Source organism: Poromitra crassiceps, assembly GCF_964638095.1.
Source record: "Poromitra crassiceps genome assembly, chromosome: 18".
Lineage (NCBI taxonomy): Eukaryota > Metazoa > Chordata > Actinopteri > Beryciformes > Melamphaidae > Poromitra > Poromitra crassiceps.
In genome coordinates, this window is record NC_139636.1 from 17,399,679 (window position 1) to 17,414,464 (window position 14,786).

The following is a 14,786-nucleotide window of genomic DNA, read 5'->3' on the forward strand; positions in this document are numbered from 1 at the left end:
ACACTGACATCCCTCCTGCCCTCTGACATCAATGAAATCATAAATTAAATCTCAGCCCAGCCAGGATCTGGCCTTCTCCTTAACGGCCTCTCCTCTTCCACTGAACAAGTATGTCAGAAGACTGAATATGTCATGAACGTGTCATACTCTTTGACATTAATCAAACTAAAGCTAGGTTGTGCCATTGCTTTTATGGGTCAAATTTATGGGCGGCGTTTAAGGACAGTCTATGCCCTGCTTTGTATTGGAGTATCGCGTGTGATCTCAGGCTGATTTATTGACTCATGAATTAATCTGGCCAGCACATTCAGATCCAGTCTGATCTGTCCGCTCATCACTGTCCTGATGTGTGTGATGGCCCTCACTCAAGACTACTGAATGCTTTCATCCCACTCAAATTCCTTTGGACCAGTCTCTTACACAACAGCCATGTTCTCACACTCATCTCCACTAACTGTTTTATTCTGGAGATTAGTGGGAGAACATGGATGGTGGCCGTGTAACGAGTCCCTTGAGCAAACGTGTTCTTCTCACAATAATCTCCAGTAATTGTTTTATTCCGAACACATGTAGACCTCGATACCCTTGTTTTTATCTGGGCTTGCTTTTCTCTCTCTCTCTCTCTCTCTCTCATTGTTCTTTTGGCTTTGTCCGCCTTGCTTTGACTAAAAAAAGAGGACCTCACATAGTTTCTGTTCACATCATAATTTTTGATTTCCACAAACATGAGAGATATTGTTGTGGGAGACACAAACATCCTTGGGCATGGAATGGCTGTTTAAAGAAATGCGTGCTGAGCGAAAAAGGAGAGAGTGAGAGAGAGAAAGAGAAAAAGAGAGAGAAAGAGAGAGCAAAAGAGAAAGAGAGAGAGAGAAAGAGAGAGAGAGAAAGAGAGAGACTGTTGAAAGACTATGCTGTGGGTAAAACACAAAGGCACATTATGGCAGTGGCACAGAAGACTTCTTCATCCACAGGAAGAAACATCCTTTGTTTGGCTCAAGTCAAAGCCAAACGTGTTGATGGAATGTTTCTGCACGTGTATTTCTACATAATCAACAGAATTGGCATAACAATAAGGCCACGCTGATCTGTCAGAAAAGGGACGGAGTTACTAACAGATAGATTCCTGTCCGTTGGGCTGTTTTGGATGCTACTAAAAAAAGAGTCGTCAAGTCGGACAGAAACCTGACGGAGACGGACGCATCATCAGCGCTGCCTGGACAACGGATCAGTGTGGCTGCGGCGTAAGCCTGGTCTGTGGTTCTGACATTTGAAAATAGCGATTTGGAGCGAGTGATGTATGGAAGGTGCTAATTGTTTGATTTGAGCAGCCTGACTTTCTTCAGTGTCTGGACACCAGGAGGCGATCCAAACTCTGCTCTGCTTTCACTCACCTACAGGCTACATTAACAACTACATCTCAAATAACCACGACTATTGTTGATTACAAGGCCGAGGCTTGGTATTGTCAAACAAGAGGCACATCGTGAAAGAGGTGTGATGACTGCCATGTGGTGGATTGAGACGTGTGATGACTGAGAGGTGTGATGACTGCCATGTGGTGGATTGAGACGTGTGATGACTGAGAGGTGTGATGACTGCCATGTGGTGGATTGAGACGTGTGATGACTGAGAGGTGTGATGATGACTGCCATGTGGTGGACTGAGAGGTGTGATGACTGCCATGTGGTGGACTGAGAGGTGTGATGACTGCCATGTGGTGGACTGAGAGGTGTGATGACTGCCACGTGGTGGATTGAGACGTGTGATGACTGAGAGGTGTGATGATGACTGCCATGTGGTGGACTGAGAGGTGTGATGACTGCCACGTGGTGGATTGAGAGGTGTGATGATGACTGCCATGTGGTGGATTGAGAGGTGTGATGACTGCCATGTGATGGATTGAGAGGTGTGATGATGACTGCCACGTGGTGGATTGAGAGGTGTGATGATGACTGCCACGTGGTGGATTGAGAGGTGTGATGACTGAGAGGTGTGATGATGACTGCCATGTGATGGATTGAGAGGTGTGATGATGACTGCCACGTGGTGGATTGAGAGGTGTGATGACTGAGAGGTGTGATGATGACTGCCATGTGATGGATTGAGAGGTGTGATGATGACTGCCGCATGGTGGACTGAGAGGTGTGATGACTGCCATGTGGTGGATTGAAAGGTGTGATGATGACTGCCATGTGGTGGATTGAGAGGTGTGATGACTGAGAGGTGTGATGACTGCCATGTGGTGGATTGAGAGGTGTGATGACTGCCATGTGGTGGATTGAGAGGTGTGATGACTGCCATGTAGGGGTGGGAATCACCAGATGCCCACGATACGATACTGAAACGATACTTGAGTCACGATACGATAGTATTGCGATACTGCGATATTTTCGATATTGCGATATATCGATATTGCGATATATTGAATATTGCGATATTTCGATATATTGCGATTTCTTACTTTTTCAACTGCAAATGATGTCCCCAAAGGAAAACTTTGTCAACATCTGGTTTATATAAGAACAATTTTTCAGTCTGTACATCTGACTTCAACCATTTTATTGCAGCAACATTGTCAAGTAGACAGACCAACAACTTTCATAAAGTCATGTCATAGTTGCATGCACCTGACAAACTGAACTGTTTGTTACAGTCTACTTACAGTCCACCTTAACTGGATGTGTGTGTGGACTACTGTACTTATGTAGTTTTTGCAACTTCACTTCACTTACACAAAACATTTTGTGCAGCCCATTCAGTAACTGGGGAATTTGTAAATGACTGTTATGACAAAACTGTTACTGTTAAAACAAAATGAAAATATGCTACCGTTTGTTTACTGCTGGCCTTGGAACTAAAGTTTATAGTAGCCCGGTGGCCTGGCATGGCCTGCAAAAAAAAAAAAAAAAAAAAAAACTTTTTTTTTTTTTTTTTTGCAATATCGATATTTGGCGTCCAAATATCGATACGATATCGTCAGGCAAAATATCGCGATACTGTGGTGTATCGATTTTTTCCCCCACCCCTACTGCCATGTGGTGGATTTAGAGGTGTGATGACTGAGAGGTGTGATGACTGCCATGTGGTGGATTGAGAGGTGTGATGACTGCCATGTGGTGGATTGAGAGGTGTGATGACTGCCATGTGGTGGATTGAGAGGTGTGATGACTGCAGCATGGTGGATTGAGAGGTGTGATGACTGCAGCATGGTGGATTGAGAGGTGTGATGACTGCAGCATGGTGGATTGAGAGGTGTGATGACTGCCATGTGGTGGACTGAGAGGTGTGATGACTGCCATGTGGTGGATTGAGAGGTGTGATGACTGCCATGTGGTGGATTGAGAGGTGTGATGACTGCAGCATGGTGGATTGAGAGGTGTGATGACTGCAGCATGGTGGATTGAGAGGTGTGATGACTGCAGCATGGTGGATTGAGAGGTGTGATGACTGCCATGTGGTGGACTGAGAGGTGTGATGATGACTGCCATGTGGTGGATTGAGAGGTGTGATGACTGCCATGTGGTGGACTGAGAGGTGTGATGATGACTGCCATGTGGTGGATTGAGAGGTGTGATGATGACTGCCACGTGGTGGATTGAGAGGTGTGATGACTGCCATGTGGTGGATTGAGAGGTGCTGGCACATCTTCTCTGCTTATGGGACAGCTTTACTGCTGACCTACTGAGGTTTGTGTCGGAAGCTGGCCTGAGACACTGACAGCTGATTTACAGCACGTCAACATGAAAGGGTCAAACGACTTCATGAGCCGGCCTGGTAATGTCGTTACATCGATCGCTCACTCTGTGTGTTGTCCTGCGACATGGCTGGGACCGACTTCAGTACATTCCTACAGAAGATCATTTTGCCTTGGGTCACGATAGGATGATTTTAAGATTTGCACAGGTGTATTTTATTTCTCATCTTTGTTCTGTATCAAATGCACCTCCCGGAGGCACATAAGCGCAGGCCAGGCGGTAGTGTTTTCAGTGTTTACATACCGTGAAAGAATCGAGTTTGCTGAACTGCAGCTATGTTGATGAGGCTGTTCTGTTTTGCCTAAAGCACAACTCTTTGGTTTCTCCCCCAGTGCTGGATTGGATTCGTGCTGGAATGCATCGTTTATCTCTTGACAACCGTCCCCTCTCCTTAATAACTGTTTACTGACTGCCAGAGCTGATGATCATATCTCCACAGCTATGTTTTGCCTTTTTCAACTGATTCAAAGCAGATAACTCCCTGCCTTATAAACACACCTCCATGGGGCTTCCAGGTCAACACCTGCAGATAACTACATACTGGATAGTAACAATTTTGAGTGTGAGTTTACAAGAGTAACTGTTCAGGAAGGTGTGAACAGCTGAAGAAGTGCACGTGCACAGAAGTAGGACTGAGTGTGCATGCATCTGTGCATAGTTTATATGCCAGTCAAACGCAGTGTTTTTTCCCCTCAGAAATGACTATTTGGCACAAATATCTAAGCATTTTATAGGCTACATATTCCAAGACTGCTGTGAGAGCGTCAGGAAAGTAGCACAACCATGCATATTTCACTCCAATTATCATTCTTCATTAACCTCTGCCTCCCAGGCATTTCAATTGAAGGCAAGACAGCTGTGTGCCGTCTCCTGCCTTCATCTAGTGTGTGTACAGTATTTAATCACAAACTCTGGCAGTCAAAGTTGCTCGACTGGTAACTAAGCAAGAAATCCAGTGTCTGAGTCTGATAAAAAAAAAATTGCCACGCTATTGTTCTCCCTGGCCACCGTCCAGCGTGATCCGATATAAACGTGTCTGGGTATTTGTGATGGCGTCTGTGTATTTCCCTCCGACACACTCATAACTGGCCTCCGTGTGAGCAGACTGCTGGCACTAAGCCATAGAAACGCGGTGTCTCGGCAAATCGCAAAAGCATGCGGACCTCGGCGTGGGTTGTTTGGCCTTTCTGTTTTCTTATGCAATTGGTATCTGCTCTTTCCATTCCAGATGCTGTGCTCCTAAACGCAGCCTGCTCCTTGACAGGCATGTCGAGAAAGCCATAGAAACCAAAAACAGCAATAACCTGCAGGCATCCCAACAGACCCCCCGTCGCCTGCTTGAGACCCATTTATTTCTCACAGCAGTCCCACCAAATCACATCAGCTTCAGGTTTGCCCGCCCGCGTGCCTCCGCCTCGCTCCGCTGCACACCTTTGATGTGGATCCAGAGGCTGACATCATTATTATTGGGGGCAGAGAATCGTGGTCACAGAACTTCGCCCGCTTTCCGCCACAGATCAGGCGATTTCTGTGACCTCTGTGTCTAACCCCCCCTGCCCTGGTGGACCGCTACCCGCTGTTCACCTGACCCGGGACAGCAAACACTGACCTCTGCAAAGGACACATTGTAAACTTTTTTTTTTTCCTACTGAACTATTTAAAGAGAGCTTTTGCAAATTCTCAAACAGGCTTTGCTTGCGGTTTGTCCATCTTATCCGATGATGACCATCTTCTCCTATTCGTAAGTCCTTTGGTGACTAAATAGTCCAATCCTGCTTGCACAGCGATGGTTGCAGACCAAGTTGGGAAGCTTTGCGAGGATTGCACACTTTGCTACACAGCGTTGTGTGCGCTGGTGTTCCATAGAATTCACTCCCTGTGAGAAGCAAGAGCACCAGAGGGTGGAGGGCAGGAAGCAAGTTCCTCCAATGAAGAGGGGTTGATCTGGAACCTCTTCAGTGTGGTCTTTGAACCACTTATACTGCCCACCAGCAGTGTGTTGGCCAAGGTGTACCTGGCCGTAGGGGACTTTGCATGCGAAGAACATGCCCAAGCCATCTGAGTTTTGTTGAACTCATTATCTTCTCACACGTCTGGGGTACCCAGCAAAGCCCTGGAGAGGCTCCAATATGTGCAGAATTCAGCTGCCAGGGTTCTTACCCACACCAAGCCCTAGAAGCACAAGCACATCACCCCCACCCTCAATCATCCATCTCTACTGGCTCCCGGTCAAGTCACCTACAAAGTCCTGCTCCTCACCTGCTGTGCAGAAATGTACCCGTAAAACAATAACAACTCCCAAACGGTCCGTTTTTGTCAGCCTTTAGTGGAAGCATCATCCTCTGTCTATTTGAGATGAAAAGCCCAAGGTCAAAGGTCAGCATCGACTGTTTTTCTATTTGTCGTCTGTCCACACCAACATGGACTTTTGCCAAGGTTCACATCTGCAGATAGGTGCTGCCTTCAGGGTCTCAGATTACTTGGGTAATTTAGCTCTTACAGTATTTCACACTCAAACGTTATCAGAAACACAGCTTTAACATTGAAACCCTCTATTTTCTATAGTCTCTCTTTGTCCCCCCCCCTCTGCTCAGAAACCATATCTTATCAGTGTGAGCGAATGCAGCTGTCTGCTTTGCTGCACAGCCACAGCTCAGGTATTTTTAACTGCCGACACAGCTCGACAGCCACACACAAGGTAGAGGGTTTGAGCAGAGTTTAGTGACGAAGATGGAGGTTTGAGAAGATCTCGACATGCTTAACTAATATTGCATTACGGATTAATTCTGTCTCTGTCACCATGGCCATGGTCTGTGGGCCTGCGTCTGCGTGTGCTTCTTGACGTCTTGGGGAAGTGATGCTGATTTGTACAATACATACATGCAACAACATAATCCTCTCACTTGCTCTGTGTCTTACAGGACAAATTGTGTCGGGAAGACTTGCTTATAAATAAGATGGCAAGTCACTGTACATCTGCTACTAATAAATTGTTTCCCGAGCAAATATGGTGCATTATTTGACACTGACGTACCATGGAAAAATAGCAGAATTTATAGTTGGTGTGTGTGTGTGTGTGTGTGTGTGTGTGTGTGTGTGTGTGTGTGTGCGTGTGCGTGTGCGTGTGCATGTATGTGTGAGTGTATAATTCCTTCTGTGCACTGCCCACAGCAGCTGTCTGGTATTTTGAGGTCTGAGCGATTTAGCTGTCGTGGAACAGGAAACTCCCGGCGGAGTGGCCTATCTGTATGTAGCATGACCCCAAACGTAGATCTCGACGGGCATCCTGTGCGTCGCTTTAAATAAACTCCCCTCTGCTAGGAAACCACAAACCCAATGAAAAACACTATCACTCAATTATCCACTTTGGGGAAAACGGTATGTATTCACACTGAAATGTAGGTCAAACAGGAGTCTGAGATTGAGATGAACATTTGTTTTTAGCATTTGGCCACGCAGCTTGAAATGATCTCTTCCGCACAGTATGAAGCAAAAATTTTCCAAATAGTCAATCACAGAACGATTTTTTCTTTGTTTAACAAAACTTGTCTATAAAATGGTGAAAAATCTCGACTATGTTTTTCCAGAAGCCCAAGATGACATCTTCAAATGTCTTCTTTTGTGCTGATCAACAAACCACCACCCAAAGATAACCAGTTTACTGTCAAAGACTAAAGAAACCAGAAAATATTCACATTTAAGAAGATGGAATGAGAGAATTTTAGTACATTTTCTTTAAAAGAAAATAGTTGGCGATTCATTTTCTGTCGAGCAACGAATCAACGAATCGTTGCAGATCTACTCCACTCTCTTTACGGCTTACACACTCTTCTTCTACCCCTGGTCTTTGTTTCCTACTATAGCTACCCGGTAGCCCAGACTACGACGTCCCTGTGGAGCTTAGCTAAACACATGAGGAGGCCAATCACTGAGGAAGCAACGGAGGACATCTCTCACACTCAGTGGGTGGATGATTCCCAAACAGGAAAGAAGTCGAAGCCCACCATAGATCAAACAATCCTCTACGGGGTCTGTTCCAGGTAGACACACAAACACACACACACACACACACACACACACACACACACACACACACACACACAAATGTAAACAGGCATGCGCAAAGGGTTTTCCTAAGCTTACATCTTGGCATTTGACTGGAAGCACTCTCCTCACCTCTAAAGAGTCTGTGTTGCTCAACAGAGATCAGCTCATCTGTCATCAGCTCATTCACACGATTAAGGAACAAGCAAGGGCTCAAACGTCCTCAGCTGACTATACTACAAGATAATAACTAAATCTGCCAGAGTGCCTTAGTCATCGCAATTCACCACAGCTTTAAAAATATGTTTTCTCTCACTCGCCAGCATTACAAATGGATGGCATTTAGTTTAGTGCATGTTAACCGTGCACACACACCCAAAAGCCTGTGAGGACTCAGACTGAGGGCAGGGTTTGGACAGGCGTCTCGGAGACAGAGTACGGTTTGGACATGTGTCTCAGAGATAGTGTACGGTTTGGACAGGCGTCTCGGAGACAGAGTACGGTTTGGACAGGTGTCTCGGAGACAGTGTACGGTTTGGACAGGCGTCTCTGAGACAGAGTACGGTTTGGACAGGCGTCTCGGAGACAGAGTACGGTTTGGACAGGCATCTCTGAGACAGTGTACAGTTTGGACAGGTGTCTCGGAGACAGTGTACGGTTTGGACAGGTGTCTCGGAGACAGTGTACAGTTTGGACAGGCGTCTCGGAGATGGTGGATGGTTTGGACAGGCGTCTCGGAGATAGTGTACGGTTTGGACAGGCGTCTTGGAGATGGTGGATGGTTTGGACAGGCATCCCGGAGATAGTGTACGGTTTGGACAGGTGACTCAGAGACAGTGTACGGTTTGGACAGGCGTCTCGGAGATAGTGTACGGTTTGGACAGGTGACTCAGAGACAGTGTACGGTTTGGACAGGCGTCCCGGAGACAGTGTACGGTTTGGACAGGTGTCTCGGAGACGTGTACGGTTTGGACAGGCGTCTCAGAGTCAGTGGATGGTTTGGACAGGCGTCTCAGAGTCAGTGGATGGTTTGGACAGGCGTCTCAGAGTCAGTGGATGGTATACACATTACCATGAACAGCTTTGACTCAAACATGACTCATGTCTTCCTGCAGCAGTTCAAGCGGTCACTTAAGGTAAACAGGCAGGGAGAGAGAGAGGAGCACAGCCACAGCAATACTTACACAATACTCTTCAACACTTAAAGAGACACAACAGAGATGCACTGAACATATTGGGGCTCTGACTGCCTTCTACCTCAGGAATGTGGGGCAACACCAAACTACTGCAGTTGTTGTTTTTTCAACAGATGCACTTTTTTTTATTCAGCAAAAGCCATTTCAAAACAACTTTGCACGTAACGTCTCACAGAGAATAACTGCACTAACGAGTAAGAAACGTGATGATCACAAGCCTGTTTAAATTGGACAATAAACAGAGTCATACAGAACAATCATCCACTCTCTTAAAAGAAGAGTTGTAAAGGCTGGGGCAGCGCAAACTCTGCCACACTGTTTTCCTAACCCCCCCACCACCCCTTTAAAAAGGTCCACTTTACATCACTCTTTCTGGGGTCGTCTTTTACAAGTCTCACTGAATGTCTTTCCACTCTTAAAGGAGAGGAGAGGAGAGGAGAGGAGAGGAGAGGAGAGGAGGGGATGGAGACGAGAGAGTGCTGATGCTGGCTTTTTGAGAACAAAGGGGACACAGAGCGAGAGGCTGTGAGAAAGAGATAGAGATACGAGGGAGGACAGAGAAGACTTCTCTTACCGTAAGGCCAGGCTGTCCCCTGGGGCAGGGAGAGCAGGGTGAAGAGGGAGATGAAGAGGAGCCAGCCCTCCTTCCCGGGGACATGGGTGCCGGTGCAGGGGAGAGTGTGGGTGCCCCCGTGGGCTCGGCCCAGCTGCCGTCCCCGTCCAGACAGCATGCTGCAGTCTGGAACTCTGTTTACTTTCTGATCTCAGCTGACATCACCTTCTCTCTCTCTCTCTCTCCCCCTCCCCTTCAGGTCCTTCCCTCCCCCTTCCTCCCTCCATTGCTCTTGCTCTCTCAATTTCTTCTCTCTCTCTCTCTCTCACTCACACTCACACACACACACACACACACACACACACACACACACACACACACACACACACACACACACACACACACACACACACACACACACACACACTTCTCTTTGGCTTCAGGTTACAGCCCAGCCTCGCAAGGAGTTCCACTTGGAGTGGTCTCCCAAAACCTCCCCTTGTCTGCTCTGTGGGCGACGTCATTGCTCTTGAATGAATGCAGGCTCCAGCCTTTTTTTGCTCAACTCATTATGGTCTCGCACACAGCTCTACACAAACGCTCTCTCTCTCTCTCTCTCACACACACACACACCTACACACACACACACACACACACACACACACACACACACACACACAATGTGGGGCCGCACATAACTTGGTGGTTTCAAAACATCTACAACAGTCCAAGTTGATGGACTAGAGTAGACTATGTGCCACACACTGTATGATAGATGTTGTGGTGGTAGAATGTGTTGTTTGCCAATCAATGTCTGCAAATCTTGAGGTTATTCTTGCTGAGGCTCGAAAAGAAAACAGCCACTACTAGGCCTGTGGGTCAGGGTGTGAATTTCATCATTCTAGGGGCCAAGGCCATCTGGCCTTCCACACCACATGTTTGTAGGGCACAAGGCCACATGCCAGGTCACAAAAGACAATTGCTCTGAAATGTGTGTTAAAATGAGCCCATTACACATCCTTTACATAGTGCAGGCTACATTAAACTGACACCATCAAACAGGCATGGAGTCAATAAAACGGTGGTGAAACTAGAACTTTCAGTCAGTGATCATCATAGGGCAAACAACCACCAATCTACCATCTCTACCGTAGGCTATCTAGTATGTTTTCACAAAAGCATTGATTTATGCTCCGCCAACAAGCTTATGTTTTCAATGCCATTTTGTCTGTCTGTTTATTATGGAAAAACGATTGGGCCGATCTTCATGAAACTTTGTTCAAGGGTGTTGCACGGGCCCGGCCAAGGAAGAAGACATTAAATTCTGGAGAGGATCCGGATCCGACTCACGAACAAGCAATAACAGCACGAACCTTGGCGGAGGTCTAGAGTGCCCGTCTAGTTACCTTAAATGACTCTCTTCGCATATAACTTGATCAGTTTGATACAACTTATTCATATAGCATAAATGCATACATTTACTATAATTTTCCACACATGAACCTGCCAAAATAGGCTATATACTGTACTATGACTTTACATAATAAAGACTTAGTTGTGTGTCAGTCTAAAAAGGTGAATAAATTCTAGTGCACATGTAAAAAGTCGTGGTAAAAGGAGTTCAGGTTGGTTGAACCCAGGGGTGTTAAACATATGGCCCGGGGGCCAGAACCAGCCAGCCGGAGGGTCCAATACGGCCAACGGGATGACTTTGCAAAGTGTGAAAATTGTGCACTTGTGAAGGCTAAGAGGTACCAGGGTTCAGGAGCAAGTTAAATAACAATAAGTAGCCTCTTCATGTTTTCTGTCTTCATCACTAAATGGTAAACTATTTTCATTACCCTTGAATATAGAGAATTGCACAGTCAATTGTAATGCCCAGTTACAACAGTAGATTTGATCATTTGTTTGATAGGCCCCTGGTAGCTGAGATAACCCTACAGTATGTGAAAATGTGTTGTTAAAATGTACCTGTAATTCTTTACACTAAAGGAAATTGGAACATTTGGAGGTGTTGTTATTTATAGGAGGTGTTTTTATAGATTATGCATTGCTTTTGTTTGTCTGGCCCACTTGAGACCAAATTGCGTCACATATGGCCCGTGAACTAAACTGAGTTTGACACCCCTGCTTTTATCTCAATAGAGACACTGCATGAAATAGGCCACGCCCATCGTTGGGGAAAGCTCTCCATTCACCTCCACCAGCGTTATTTTCCTTGAAGTAAACATGGATAAAAGCTGTTGTGTGCTGGGCTGCACAGCCTAATGTAAAACATATATATATAATCATCAATTAAAGTTGTTTGTACTGCGAGCAAAACAAGGAAGCCGGTAAGAAGAAAAATGTGGATCTAGGCTGCAAGCAGAGGGGACTGAGCCAGTTCCTCTCTATAACACAGATGAGTTGCGTTCATGTGTGATGGCTCTCAGGATATTTTCTCTGTATTGACTGCCAGTAGGCTACAGGGTGCAAAAGTAATGCGAAATCTCACAGATTTTCTATCTAACATACACATACAGTCGGTCTGCATGGGGGAACGTGCACACAACGTTACTTCCGTTTTAGGGCCGTGGGGGATTTCCCCCACGCTGACCCATTGATGTCAGTGTGCTGACCACGCGTCTATGATGAGACAGCCTGAATCTATGATAGTTAACTTAGCATCAATCCACTTTAACACCAATGTCACGTCAATCACTCAAACTAGTCTGAAAAGCACAGCACAGTTGCATTTCAGATTTTTAAATATGTAGTGAAATTAATATCACTAGGCTATACTATCTTACCTGGTGATAAAATTAAGTAACGTTACTGGAAAATGTTGAAGTATTTCCCATCAGGCCACTGTGTGGGATAATTATCCAGCTTTATTGTAACATTAATGAAAAAGGACATTGATGGATTATCATTAAGTTCCTTTTTTCAATGTACATTCTCCTCTCTGACAGAGGCAGTGTGCTGAAATAATTCTTTGACAGATTTGTCTGCTTAAAACAGGAAAAACCTTGTCAGGCTGTCCAATGTCCATATCTGTTCAGACTTCCTCCCGATGGCCACTTTTGCCTTTGAACTAGCGATCCAGGTTTCGCCAAGGGTGGGCGTTGCTTTCGAACTGTGACGCGCCCCGCAGTGTCTCTAAACTTTAACAACAAAGACGTAACCAGTGAAAACACAATTGTTATGTTCAACCTCCTATGATCCCCTGAGTGTGTTTTATTTCAGCTGGATGCAGCAGTGGAATAAATTCAATTAGGCTATTGTTCCTTGCACATTGGATCTCCAGGCTGCATGCGAGAGCTAACAGGGAATACAGATCAAACAATTCAGATAAAAGGATGAAACATCTCTGGCAGTTTGCTAAAACAGTGGGATTTGGACCATAGTGCAGAAGCAGTGTTTCTGTGTGTGTGTGTGTGTGTGTGTGTGTGTGTGTGTGTGCGTGCGCGTGTGCATGCGTGTGTATGTATGTATGTGTGTGTGTGTGTGTGTGTGTGTGTGTGTGTGTGCGCGTGTGCATGCGTGTGTATGTATGTATGTATGTATGTGTATGTGTGTGTGTGTGTGTGTGTGTGAGTGTGTGAGTGTGTGTGTGTCCGTGCATGTGTGTGCGCTAGAGAGAAGTGAAACCAAAGAAGCGTTGCAAAGAAAACAGTGGGATGAAGAGAGCACTATAGAGAGTGAGCGAGCGAGAGACAGGGAAAATGAAGGAGGAGAGGGAGGAGAAGAAATATGGCCTGCCTCACCCTGCTTCTATTGGTCTTTCACCACCTCTCTGCTGTTTGTCCAGATGTGATGTGAAAGCCAAGGTAATGTGGAGCCACAGCTACACAGCCTTCAACCATAGGGGGGGCATGCATGGCTGTGTCAACACTGTTGTGTATAAATAGACATCTCCCTATATATCTTACACATAACTGAACATGAATTGGAGCCATTTTGAATTCTGCACACTGCCTCTACTTGGTTCAAATAATATTTTGCTTTGGTATAACATTTATTGTTTCTAGTACTTGTGGTCCTGGATAGTTTCCTCTCAGCGGCAGAAAAATCACATACAGTAACCCAACTACAGTAACAAGATGTTATTTTTGTATCGTGGGATTTGCTTGAAATAGTAATTTTTCCCTAGTCTGTTCCCGCTTCACAGGACCTCCCGTTCTGTTTCGCTCCATGGATCCGTCCAGACCTCCAGCCGCCCACATCGATTTCCTGAAATTACAATGTAACCCCGCCAATCAGGGACTCTGTCATATAGTTGGTGACATGACCGGGCCAATCAGGGACTCTGTCATATAGTTGGTGACATGACCGGGCCAATCAGGGACTCTGTCATATAGTTGGTGACATGACCGGGCCAATCAGGGACTCTGTCATATAGTTGGTGACATGACCGGGCCAATCAGGGACTCTGTCATATAGTTGGTGACATGAACGGGCCAATCAGGGCTGCCACTGGCCAAACAGTAATGGCGTCTCCCAAAGCAACGAGCGGTAACGTTAACGTTACTAGAGTAAACACAACAATTAAACAAGAACAAGAGTATGCACTAGCAGAGTTATTTTCCGCCATTCTTCTGACTGGATTCGGATTGGATTTGGCAACACTGATTGGCTGAAGGAGTTTGTCTGTCAAAGCAAGTACTCCCGCCCACTGAAATCGATGTGGGCAGCTGGAACGGAAGTCCACACGCGACACACGTAGAGCGCAACAGAACGTGAGGCCCATGGTTTTGACAAGGTGCCAGGATGCTTTTAAGCCAGCTGATTTCCCCCCCACTTCTGATTATTGATAATGAATCTGAATGCTGGTGATGAATACACACTCCAGGAAGCAAATAATGTCTGATGATCCATATCACACTTGGTATGTACATTTAAAAAAAATAAAATAGGTGTAATTCTCTGTTAAAGTTCCACTGCATTGTGCTGTTATGGCATTAGTGTCTGTTTTGCCTGCTTGACTACAGTGGCGCCTCTCTTGATGAGCAGCTGGATGCTGACACCTCCGACCATCATCCCTCCATCATGTGGCTTCAGCAGAGAGCCACTCCCGTAGGTAAACATGCTTCTCACAGATCCTGGGCCACCTGAGAGATGCAGCCTGGGGCTTCTTACAGAAGCTTGTCGGTGGTTAGCACCACAGCTAAGGCCCCCCCACCCCCCTACTCAAAATGCACAATAGCATCTCATTATCAAGTACATGAAGGAAGTGGTGCAGCAGGGGGCGCAACA

The 14,786-nt window shown here is 46.0% G+C and overlaps 1 protein-coding gene across 1 annotated transcript in view; it reads right to left on the bottom strand.

Moving 5' to 3' along the window:
- The window catches only part of pamr1b (peptidase domain containing associated with muscle regeneration 1b), a gene marked incomplete at its 5' end in the record, with an annotated part of 34,580 nt that extends 24,851 nt beyond the window's left edge, over positions 1-9,729 (bottom strand). Inside the window, one exon of the mRNA XM_083654731.1 lies at positions 9,573-9,729. Coding sequence (XP_083510857.1) covers positions 9,573-9,729 — 157 coding nt within the window. The remainder of the gene's footprint in view (positions 1-9,572) is intronic.
- Between the last annotated feature and the right edge of the window lie 5,057 nt (positions 9,730-14,786).